This window comes from Pleuronectes platessa, chromosome 3 (genome assembly GCF_947347685.1).
Source record: "Pleuronectes platessa chromosome 3, fPlePla1.1, whole genome shotgun sequence".
NCBI classification, from domain to species: domain Eukaryota; kingdom Metazoa; phylum Chordata; class Actinopteri; order Pleuronectiformes; family Pleuronectidae; genus Pleuronectes; species Pleuronectes platessa.
In genome coordinates this window covers 3,272,935-3,285,978 of record NC_070628.1, presented here as the reverse complement: position 1 = coordinate 3,285,978, position 13,044 = coordinate 3,272,935, and the positions used below count along the sequence as shown (strand labels likewise).

The following is a 13,044-nucleotide window of genomic DNA, read 5'->3' as shown; positions in this document are numbered from 1 at the left end:
CTCCTACAGTGTGTGAGTTTACTCCTCCTCATGAAACTACAATAATGTGGAAATAATTCAAATTAAAATATTTAACAAATAATACAGACAGTGTTTTGATGTATTCTCATCCTGTGTTAATATAAACTATCCTTCAGATGCTCCAAAGCCTCCCTCTGTGTCAGTGAGTCCCTCTGGTGAGATCATGGAGGGCAGCTCAGTGACTCTGACCTGCAGCAGTGATGCTAACCCAGCAGCTAACTACACCTGGTACAAGGAGGACGAGGACTCACCAACAGCATCAGGACAAATCTTCACCATCACTAATATCACAGCTGAACATGGTGGAAAGTATCAGTGTGAGGCCCAGAACACACACGGACGTAGTAACACCACCTTACATCTGACTGTTGGAGCAGGTGATTTTAGCACTGTGACTTTTACAGCCTACACCCCCCCTCTCTCCTTTTCATTGCACCAGAAACTTAAACCATCAATACTCAGGATTTCCAGATGTGTCACAGCTGTATATCAAGTCCATTATATTGCACATGAACAATACTGACTGACCAACAGCATCACCTGGCAAACTGAACATTGAGGTCGTCAGCTGAGAATCATGAAGCACCTGACACAAAAACTAACATAAACAAAAAAGGGTTTTTTGTAAATGTTTCGTCCTGCAGCTTCAAGTATTTTGATTTCTTGATATGATAAAGTAAAAGTTTATTTCATCATAGTTTTATCTGCAGCATGGAGATCAGCACTCATTGGATCAGCTGCTGCAGTTTTCCTCGCTCTGACTCTCCTCTCCGTGTTCCTACTGATCAGGTGAGCAAATCTGTTCCACTAAAGATTTGTACGATGAATTCATGAAAATCTGTCCTGTTAAATTAAATCAACTCATTTATTATGTATATTGTTTGTTATTTGGTTCAATTGATCAGAAAAAAGAGAAACTCTCATCAATCTGCTGATCCTGGGGACAGACTTGACCACAGTGAGCAGGTGAGACACACAGTTCAGCTTCAATCCTTTCAAACGCCACTATTTCTCACGTCAAACCCTTTTCTCTGTCATGTGAAGATTAAAAACTAGTTATTGTATTGTATAAACAATCATCTGGTGTTTGAATCGCCTTCTGGTAATTTATCCAATTAAGCAAATTGCTGAGTGTAATAATTTTCTGTGCTGTGTGGTTTGTTCAACAGTTTTTTCAGATATCTTTAATGTGGAGCAGATCACCATTGGGTGTGGCTGTGTAACACGTTCATTGTGCGTTGTTCTGTCTGAGACAAAGTGTGTGTGAGTCTGCTGTTTGTAGTCTGTGTCGTTTAGACAAATAAAGTCAGTGTTGACTGCGTATGGATGCAGCTCTATAATTAAAAGTTGATCCACAGAGCAGTCGTGTTCTTTCATATCTGTATTTAGTGAGTATGTTGAACTTTGACGTGAATTTTAGGTAATTGTGTTACGAGCCGGAGAGATAGCGTTGTGTGGCGCTTAGTGTCGGTGAGTAGAGTGCGGTGCATCGGCGAGACGGAGACTTGTGTACTCGTTGCTGGTCAGAATAAGACTGAGAGAAAGAAGGGAGTTAAGGGGGTGTGGCCTATCCCCCTTCCTTCTCGCTCCTTCAAGTTTCTGTGTGCCTGACTTTTCTTTTTTTTAAGTGCTGACAGATAGCTCGACCTCTAATTAAATGTTACACAACTCGTTTTGTCCAAACTTTGCTGCAGTACGTGAACATCCAGCTCCCAGATGTAGTATTATCGGGACACAACCGATGTGAAAGCACAAACACAAGTGGCTCATAGACACACTAAGTGAGAAGTTTGTAGTGTTAGTGTTTGGAATTCATACTGAAGACCTTCCCTCCTTTTGGTTTTTAGTAGAACCACATGTTTCCTGTCCTTGAAACACGTCTGGTGTATAAGGAGGCGCTTTAAATAAATCAATAGCTGCTATAGTTGGACTCTAACGTTGTCCATTCTGCCACATGTTCACGATTAAAAAGCAAGTTTGTGTTTGCAGCGTCTACACAATCAGTCTGAGGAAAACTGTGACCGTCCATATGCCAGTGTCAACTTCATGAAGAGTGAGACGGATCCCGTCTACTCCAGCGTCGGATCAGCTGAACCCAGTGAACACAAGGAGGCGGAGGAGGTTGCGTACTCTTCTGTCAACTTTAACAGATCTGCCCCGAGGTGAGCAGCTCTTCATTCAGGACCATTATCCTCACTAACACCACAAAACCTCATAAACAGAGACACACTACCGTTCAGAAGTTTGGGGTCACCCTGACAATTTCGTGTTTTCCATGAAAAGTCACACTTTTATTTATCGAATGAGTTGCAAAATTAATAGAAAATATAGTCAAGACATTGACAAGGTTAGAAATAAGGATTTTTATTTTAAATATAAATTTTGTTCTTTAAACTTTGCTTTTGTCAAAGAATGCTCCATTTGCAGCAATTACAGCATTGCAGACCTTTGGCATTCTAGCTGTTAATTTGTTGAGGTAATCTGTAGAAATGTCAGCCCACGCTTCATGAAGCACCTCCCACAAGTTGGATTTGCTTGATGGGCACTTCTTGCCTACCATACGGTCAAGCTGCTCCCACAACAGCTCAAAGGGGTTGAGATCTGGTGACTGCGCTACCAGCTGCCTGCTTCTTCCCTAAATAGTTATTGCATAATTTGGAGGTGTGCGTTGGGTCATTGTCCTGTTGTTGGAGGAGATTGGCTCCAATCAAGTGCTGTCCACAGGGTATGGCATGGCGTTGCAAAATGGAGTGATACCTTTCCTTATTTAAAATCCCTTTTACCTTGTACAAATTTTTGCCACTCTGCCTAGAAGGCCAGCATCCCTGAGTCATCTCTTCGCTGTAGACGTTCACGGGTTTTGCAGGTACCATTTAAAGAAGCTGCCAGTTGAGGACCTGTGAGGCGTCTATTTCTTAAACTAGAGACTCTAATGTTCTTGTCTTCTTGCTGAGTTGTGCACCGCGGCCTCCCACTTCTCTTTTTACTCTGGTTAGAGTCAGTTAGTGCTGTTCTCTGAAGGGAGTAGTTCACACCGTTGTAGGAAATTTTCAGTTTCTTCGCAATTTCTCGCATGGAATAGCCTTCATTTCTAAGAACAAGAATAGACTGGGGAGTTTCACATGAAAGTTCTCTTTTTCTGGCCATTTTGAGATTATAATGGAACCCACAAATGTGATGCTCCAGATACTCAACTAGCTCAAAGTAAGCCCAGCTTTATCGCTTCTCTCACCAGCTTAACAGTTTTCAGCTGTGCTAACATTATTGCACAATTCTCAAAGGTTTTCTAATCATCCATTAGTCTTCGAAGGCGATTAGCGAACACAATGTACCATTAGAACACTGGAGTGATAGGTGCTGGAAATGGGCCTCTATACACCTATGTGTAAGGAATGCAGTCTGGTGTGCGGATCCAATAGCACGACTCGGAGACACAAGAAGGCGCAGTTAACCAACTTTACTGTTAAATAACGGTACATGTTAAGGCAGTCCAAACACGAGTACGTGAATCCAACAGGGAGCAGACAGCGGCAGAGTTTGTAATAGTTTCGTTCCAAGGTCGGTACACGGGCAGGCAGTCGATCAAAGTGCAGAGTATCCGGCAGGGAAAAGGCAGAGACGTAACTTGTTAAGCAGGCAGTGATCGGTAACAGGAGAGCTATCAGAAGTAAATGCTGGAACGCTAAGAACATGGAGAAACAAAGACAAACTGGCAACGCAACACAGGAACACACAGACTAAATACACCGGGTGATGAGGACCAGGTGCAAACAATCGGGGAGGAGCTGACAATCACCAAGGTGGAACACACACACGAGGGAGGGAGTGAGGAGTCTGAAACGGGAGGAGAGGTGAGTAAACAATAACAACACAGAAAAGAAGAATAAGTTTTAAATATCAAGCCAACTTAACTTAATAATCGGGACTGGACATAACACTATGTAGATATTTCATTAAAAAAACAGATGTTTCCACCTAGAATAGTCATTTACCACATTAACAATGTATAGAGTGTATTTCTGATTAATTTAATGATATCTTCATTGAAAAAAACAGTGCTTTCCTTTGAAAAATAAGAACATTTCTAAGTGACCCCAAACCTTTGAACGGTAGTGTATATCCTATAGAAGTCATTTGTTTTTACACTTTCATATTCTTGTATTATTTAAAAATGTGTATTTGGTAAAGGAGACATATTCTGCTCATATTCAGTTTAATTGTTTTAATTAGTGTTGTGACTTTAAAATGTTTAATGTTCAGAAAACATCACTTTCCTCAGACTGTCTATTGCTGCAGCTCCTCTTTTCAGCCTCTGTCTAAAACACTTGGTTTTAGCTCCTGTCTCTTCGCAGAACTTTGAAAGTCAATATGTCTCCTTTAATGCTACGTCTCCATGACCTCCTGATCATTCATTAGTTTTATCTCCTTTCAGAACCAGAGGTCAGGACACTGGAGAGGATCCAGCTGCATTGTACAGCACAGTCAAAACACCTCCTGCTGTTTAGACCAACGTCTGGAAATCACCTTAGTCCCGATGGAAATATCTCAACAGCTGCAGGATGGATTTGAATAGAATTTCATAAAACTGTTCATGGTCCCCTAAGGATGAATCCTTCTGTGGTGACAGTCAGACTCCAGCGTCATTGTTGAAGTGAATGTTCAGTTTTAAGTGACTTGTCTTGACAGCTAATGGATAAATTGCCCCGAGGATGAATTCAAACGACTTCGGTGACTCGACTTTTATCTGAAATATATCAGCAACTTGTAGAAGTTGATAAAAACGCCACATTTAGCCTGAATGAAAAATATCAAACATTTTATAACTTGCAGCTTCAAACATGAAAATATCTGCGGTGTGTGTCATACGGACGACAAACTGTAAACTTGTAAATAACTTTTCTATTCATAAAATTATCAAAACAAGCATTATTAGTTAGTTGTAGTGTGACACTGCTGCCACTAGATGGTAGTAAAGAGTTTTACTGATAAAACCACAGAGAGGATTCTGTCCCTTTCTCTTCTTTCTGTTTCTACGTTATTGTTTCCATCGTTTCCATCATCAGCCGATCAGGAGTTGAACTCATTTCTTCTGAGGACTGGAGGGAGCACGTCTCATGTGGATGTGAGCTGCTACTTACGTGATGAACGACTTGAATGTGACGTTAACACAAAGTGAACTGCTGACACCAGATGAGCTGTGTTGCCTCTGGTGTCTGTTCAAAGTTTGCATCAGGCCCATTGATTTCACTTTAGTGTTTTGTGGTATTTCTCACATCACGTGTTAAACACGTGAAGAAGAAGGAGTTAGGTGTGTTTTAATCCACCATGTTCACACAGCGGCCATTTTCCTCTGACGTCTCTCTCAGTGTGTGAAGCTCGAATGTTGTTACCAACAGAATAATGTTGTACTGCTATGATCCAGGTTTATAAGTTACACAAAAAAGATAATATATTATTACTTATTCTTCATTAGGATTATTGATTCATCATTATAACATTAGTTTTGATAATTTTAGTAGCATAATAGGTTTGTTTGCTGCACCTTTAGGAGACTGATGTTAATTATACTTTTTCTTCACAACATTCTTCATATTTTACTCTTTGTTGTCTTGTTTATTTAATTTGTTGCTCACTTACAACTTTCTCTTTTCTAACTTTGTGATGTACAGTTTAGCAACAAAGCAGATTTTTCTTTCAGGGATCATTTTATGCTTTTTTTTATTCTGTTCATATATTTTTATTTTTGTTCTAATTTGCTCTTGTTTAGAAACACTTACGATATTTAAACCTTCCAGTATTTTTTCTGTCTTTCGTTTGTCCTTTTCATAATAAAGCCAGTCAGACACCTAACGAGAATTCCAACACATATTTATTGTCTTCTTCCCGTGAGTTGAGCTGCTTGCGGGTCCCGCTGCAGAGACGAGGTGGATGAATGCTTGTGTGACCCTTGGTTACACTAGAAAGAGTGTAAATGTGGAGCAGGATGAGAGATACTAGGTAAACAGGAGCCCTGGACTTGAATATCAGTAACAAGAATCAACACCTGGATTACTTTGAATGAACTTGTATTAGAACACATAACCTGCAGTTCAAGTTTGATGGACAGTTACAATACAGCATAAATTTACCCAAAATAATAGGACAAATAAATGAAAGGAAAAAAAAATGCACTTAAAAGTCCCTTCAACGTCCATGAGTCCAGTCTTCAATGTCAAACTGGTGGATTGATCGTTGGGGCCTAATCCGTCTTTGTACAGTGTCTGTCCTACCACACCGTGGAGTGAAGAGGAACATGGAAGTCTGTATCTCTCTCAAACATCTGTATGTTGGCTCGCCCATAGATATATATAAAGGCTAGATGTCTCGGCCAATGGAGTCGAACATCCGCACATGGCGGCCATCTTGCCACAGGCAGCTCGCTCACCCATAACATTGTGTTGTAGTGGTACGTACTATTAAATAACCATAACTTGCTAAATTCTCAACCGATTTTTAAACGGTTCGGTTTGTAACAGACGTCAGAGATGTAGTTATGACACTGCATACTTATGAATAATTATGTTATTTTCTAAAAAATAGAATAATAATGAATAAGGTACAAGATTTCCCTTTACAAATATACATTAAGATTTTTTTTTTAAATTTTATTTAAAAAGTACATGTTTCACTACCATAACAATGTTATGGGTGGGCGAGCTGCCTGTGGCAAGATGGCCGCCATGTGCGGACGTTCGTCTCCGTTGGCCGGGAACGCGGACGAGACATCTAGCCTTTATATATATCTATATCTATGGGCTCGCCCTCCAGTGAACTGGAGTCTTCATTCTTCGGTGGTTGTCGTCTCTGGCACCGGAGAATTTGTCCCTCACCAAAAACCTGAGCGTTGAATAGTAAGAGTCCCTGCACCTTCCAGCAGGTCAGCAGGGTGACCTCACACTTCCACACGATATAACAAAATCTGAGCAAAGCAGGTAGTGTGCTTGTTGCTTGAGCAGCAAAATGGCCGACCGGATACAGATAGGTAAAAAAACTCTCCACAGAGTAGATTCACCAGAGAGGACGACTGGGTACCTCCCCCTACTGGCTAGAAAAGGTCACAGCAGGTCACCCAATGAGCCACGACAGTGTTTTACAACGTGAACAATCTCTTTCTCTATAGCACTTATACATTATACAATATTGCAGCCTTAAGAATGTGTTTTCGCTGCTTTTGTAGTGTGGTCTACACTTTCCTGTGTGAATGTGTGTATATGTGGAGGCCTGACGTCTAGTTCAAGTCAACTGGAAGCTTAACGTATAGTAATTAAATTATGTCCAAGTTCAAAGTAGCAAAATAACAAACGATAATTAATGAAAATCAACAAACTGAGGATTTAAAATTTTAAATCCTTCTTTAATTTGTCTTTTTCATGTCAATCTTTATGCATCTTAATGAGACACAGAAAAGATTTTTACAGTTTTTTACTTCAAGTCTCATTAAATTTGTATTTCTTGTGTCAGTGAGATGTTGTGATGTGGATGATACAAGTTTGATATGAACAGACACTAAAGTTGTTTCTCACACGTTTATCGTCTCTCCTCCATCAGCTCTGGGGACAGCGGGGTCTACTCCTGCAAGTCTGAGAATCAGTACGGACGGATCAACTCCACGTCTCTACACTTAGACGTCCAGTGTGAGTAGAAAACATCCACATGTCCATGAAACCCAGCACTGTCTCACAACTTTACAGAAGGTTACTGGGTCCGCCCCCTTATCTGGATTCACACCAAACTTTACTGAGTTCTTCCCTGACCCGTTCCTCATCCTACCTCCAAGTTTCATGCTAATCGACTCAGTAGTTTTTGTGTAATCTTGTTTAAAATCAACAACCAACAAACAAACAGACTGGGGTGAAAACATCTGTTTTTGCATAGCTACACTATATGACGTCATTTTCTAAACTCATAGCGATGACATTCCCATCATATGATCATAGATTATTTTTCAGACGCTCCAAAGCCTCCCTCTGTGTCAGTGAGTCCCTCTGGTGAGATCATGGAGGGCAGCTCAGTGACTCTGACCTGCAGCAGTGATGCTAACCCAGCAGCTAACTACACCTGGTACAAGGAGGACGAGGACTCACCAACAGCATCAGGACAAAACTTCACCATCACTGATATCACTGATATCACAGCTGAACACCTTTAAAGATTCTGGAGCTGTGGATTGACTTCAGCTCCGAGTCAAACATCCTGCAACATTCCCTGTTCATCCATTGTGTGATTTCTCCAGGTGCTTGGAAATCAGCAGTGACTGGAACAACCACAGCTCTTCTCCTGGTGGTCATCCTCCTCACTGTCTTCCTTTGGATCAGGTGACACAGTCACACAGTGACACTACTGAATAGAGACATACAGTTCATGATAAGACCTCACCAGCAAGTGTGACTAGAGGCTGGATTTTCAAAATAAAAGCCCCCTCATGGTTAGAGGACAGAAAGCTATTGCATATCACAAGAATACAAACTACCACAAACACACACAAAGTTCTGGTACACACACACCCCCACACACACAAACACACACACACACACACGCACACACACACACACACACACCCTGACTCCTCTGCTCACCTCTCTTTCTCTCTCAAACTGAACAGTTCCTCTCTTTCTCTCTCTCTCTCTCTCTCACTCTATCAAACTGAACAGTTCCTCTCTCTCCCTCTATCTCTCTCTCTCTCTCTCTCTCTCTCTCTCTCTCTCTCTCTCTCTCTCTCTCTCTCTCAGTTCATCCAACTGTTTATTTCTTTCCTCCCATCTAGAAGAAACAAGTCCTTCACACAACAGCGTGAGTGCGGTGAGAGACCAGAAGACAGAGCGCAGGTAAATGAGTAGTTTCATTTCAAAGCACTTGATCTCCACTCTTCAAGGCTGCCTCATTAACTGGTGGAGTTCTGCATCATTGTGATTTGATGAGAAGGGTCAGACCATGAAGGTCTTGGGAGGTCATATTCCTTTACTCTAACAAAAAGCTTAAACTGGTTGGAGGAGGTGCACAACTGAAGGGCAGTAAATCTAGTTAGGGAGTGATTCTAGTTATGCTGCCATCACAGTTTGATCAGCAGAGTAGGATCAGGCCCACAACAAAGAGAAACTCTCAGTTCCCAACAGAGTTAAAGAGTAAGACACAGATTCCTGATCCCAGCTCATATTTTACTGTACGACCAGATTTCAGCTGCGGCACACACACGACCAGCAGAGCAGCACCATGAGGTCCACTACGCCAGCGTCTGCTTCACCCAGAACCGGGCAGATGACCTCTACTCCAACATAGGTCGAGTTCAACCCCAGAGAGGAACTGAGGAAGACGAGGAGGAGGCTGAATACAGTGCAGTTCGATTTGACAGTGCAACAGGGTGAGCAGCTCCACATGGGAACATTTTCATCTCTACACTTATTGAGGTTAAAAACTGTGGGTGTGAGTGGTTTATTCTGCCTTCACAGAACAAGACGTGAAGAAGAGGAGGATGATTCATCTGCAGTGTACAGCACAGTCACCAAACACTGAAGAGACACAACGTGAATCTGTTGTTTATATGTGGATTTTACATTATCAAGGAACCAGAAGAAATAAAACATGTAGACATGTGCAGTGTTTGTAAAGATTGTTTTTTTTTCTTGATGGGTTGGTTAACCCAGATTACAAATTCTCTCACTTCTCACTTTGGAAGCCACGAAAGTTAAAGGTAAGAAAGTTGTTCTTCTTCTCCCACAATTGAAAATTTTCCCAGACTCAACCACGTGTAGAGTTAGCCTCAGGCTAGGCTAACGCTAACCGTAAAGTATGTTACTGTCAAAATGTTACAAATAACAATAAGATTAACTTCTAGATATTATAAATTGTAATTAGTTCTAGAGCAAATTAACGATTTTATATCAATCAATGGGAGTGACCAATAATAATTTTCTGGAGGGGGGTTTCAACAACAATATTTTGGATAATGTAAATACACAAGTATTCCCCCCCCCCCCCCCCCCCCCCCCCCCCCCGGTGGCTGGCTGCAGTATTTGTCATAAACCCAGCCTCTTCCATGTCAGTGGATGGGACATGGACCAAACTAAAAAATGTCTGTGTACAAATCAGGAAGGCCTGTTCAACGCTGCTCACAGCTTCAGTTGAGGAGGATTCTGGTTTGGTGGGAACAGACACTGAAGTCGTTTCTCACACTAAGTTAAGTTAAGAAATTCACAGTTTGTACAAACCACAGTTCAATCTAACACCATTGGGCTCAGCATGCAGTTCAGTGGAAAGAGGAAGTAAGTTGGGTGTGTTTAACAGTTTAAATTTATCTTTCTCTTACAGAATCTGTCTTTATTCTCAGCCTCTTCTGTGTTGTAGGTAGACGTGTCTGTGATGTGACTGAGTTTCATCTTGTGCACATTATTTATCTGTGGACGTTTTTATAGTTTGAAGTCACAGACGAGAGCAGCAGCTACTATGAGTGTAACTGCAGCAGCCAGTGGATTTGTTGTCCTTCTTCTCACTGTGACAGGTACTGTACCTCTACATTCATGTTGTCACTCTATTTTACACTCAGACTTCTGATTCACCTGAAGTGAGTTTGAGAAAGAAAGAAAAAATATAAATGAAGCATTCATTCATTTTCAGATCACCGCCTGTAAAGTGATGCAAAAAGAAAATATAGGAATGAATAATCATCAGTGTTATTTTGTATCTTTGTTTGGAAATATATATCGTCTTAAACTCAAAATATTAAAGAGTCTGAAACATATTATTATTATTATTATTAATATCATTATTATTATTATTCTCAGCATGACTGAGTTCCTCTCCTCTCGATGCAGGACTTGTCATCAGTGTGTGGAGTCATTAGTTGAAATGCTATGGAATGCTGCTCATGGAAATGTGTTTCTTTTCTACAGAAAGTAAAAAGTAAACTAAGTGTTCTCTGGTGTCTTTATGAATCTGATTCTCTGTGTTACAGTGGTACAGTGTGAGATTGACTGGGATGTGAGTTACACTTCTACTGAGATCTGTGCCTTCAGAGGATCAACAGTGGACATTACCTGTACCTACACATACCCATCCACATTTAATAACCATGATACTACAGTTCAGGAAACGTTCTGGTTCATTAAAGAGAGTAATGGGATTCACGTTGATCTAAGGACTGATCCGGAGTATTCAGGTCGTGTGGAGAATCTCTGTGGAAACAACAAGTGCACTCTGATAATCTCTAACCTGAGAGAGAGCGACACAGCTGTGTACAAGTTCAGGTTCACAACAAACCAACCTACTGGGAGTTTAACTGGTTCAGCTGGAGTCACTCTGTCTGTCACAGGTAACATTTACATCTGAACATTCATTCATTTATTTCCTACATCTTGTCTGGTTCACTTGAGTGTGTCTGTGCACTTTTATATGCATGTGTGTGTTGTCAGTTTGGACTAAAATTAATTCCTTATTCTCACACACAGATTTGCATGTGCAGGTGAGAGCATCAGTGAAGAATGACTATTCTATCAAGGCAGAGCTCAGGTGTCAGAGCAGTTGTCGTCTTCCTGATCATCTGAACTACGTCTGGTACAAGAATCAACAAAAGGAGAAGATTGAAGGAGCATCTTATTCAGGTCTATTTCAGTATACAGACAGCGTTTTCTGTGCTGTTAAAGGACTCGAGGATTTCCGCTCTCCCTCAATGTGTGAGTTTAATCTACAATATTTCACTAAGAGCACCATCTGCTGGAGTATTTGAGATAATTCATTGTACCATAACTTGATGTGTCTTTAAATACGTTCTTCTGCATGCGCACATTGAACTCTTTGGATACTACTGTCAGTACTGACAAATTTGTGTAGTACTAGTACTAGTATTCTGCTTGTGTAAATAAAGATTGAAGACATGACTGCTCCCCAGAAGTGAAGCCAAAGCATTGTGATCGCCCCCTGGTGGCTGGCTGCAATATAGAACATATTTCCTGTCTCAAATACATTTTCTAAAGATGGTTTCTGTCATTTGAGGTCGTTCTTATCACACTTTATTGTTCAAGTTTCTCATAAGTTTGGTTTTAATTTGTTATTTCATGAAATGAAAATTAGATTAAACTTCATGATTGACAGCAGAGGCTGACTCAGGATTGGTCGAGCTCATGTATGGGCGGGACCTTGATACTGTGGCTCCATCTCCAGATCACTACTGTGCAGACTGTGGTTCCAAATGTGAAAGATGGCAGCGTTGGTATCCAGGATATTTTGGCTTCATTTCTGGAGAGTGGGAGGAAGTGGAATCGTCCATCTTTGATCGACTCTGCATAAAAGACACAGATCATTTCCTCCATATTAACCAGTTTGCTCCATTATAAGAGCAACTTATACAAGGTCCCTCATGTTCCTCACCTCCAACAGTGTGTTTCTCCCTCACTCTGAAGTCTAAAGGGAACTTCACTGTGTTTTATGTGAACTGAAAGTTTCCTTATCTTGGCATCGTCATCATCTTTAAATGAAAACTTGCCGACTGGTGATTCACCAGAGAAAATACATGGAGTTAGTTTTATAAATGTAGAAGTTTATCTTATGATTCTCTGATGTGCTCTGTGTTACAGTGGTAAGGAGTCAGATCGACTGGGGTGTGAGTTACACTTCTACTGAGATCTGTGCCTTCAGAGGATCAACAGTGGACATTAACTGTACCTACACATACCCATCCAGCTGGAATCAACTTGATACTACAGTTCAGGAAACTTTCTGGTTCATTAAAGAGAGTAATGGGATTCACGTTGATCTAAGAACTGATCCAGAGTATTCAGGTCGTGTGGAGAATCTCTGTGGAAACAACACGTGCACTCTGAGAATCTCTAACCTGAGAGAGAGAGACTCAGCTGTGTACAAGTTCAGGTTCATAACAAACCAACCGAATGGGAGTTTAACTGGTTCAGCTGGAGTCACTCTGTCAGTCACAGGTAACATTTTCATTAGAGTCAGTTTGAAATGTTAGTGTGTATGTTGAAATAAAATCACATG

At 40.9% G+C, this 13,044-nt stretch overlaps 1 protein-coding gene across 8 annotated transcripts in view; it reads left to right on the top strand.

Annotated features, from left to right (window-relative positions):
• The window catches only part of LOC128437415 (limbic system-associated membrane protein), a 61,975-nt gene that overhangs the window by 28,888 nt on the left and 20,043 nt on the right, over positions 1-13,044 (top strand). For 3 of the 8 annotated variants that reach the window (XM_053419568.1, XM_053419570.1, XM_053419566.1), the window contains exons 4-5: positions 9,231-9,418; positions 9,507-9,917. In XM_053419568.1, coding sequence (XP_053275543.1) covers positions 9,231-9,418; positions 9,507-9,570 — 252 coding nt within the window. In that variant the 3' untranslated portion in view covers positions 9,571-9,917. Of the gene's footprint in view, positions 1-8,789; positions 8,886-9,230; positions 9,419-9,506; positions 9,918-13,044 lie in introns of those variants that run through there. The other 5 variants (XM_053419567.1, XM_053419564.1, XM_053419571.1 and 2 more) reach the window with 3 other exon arrangements.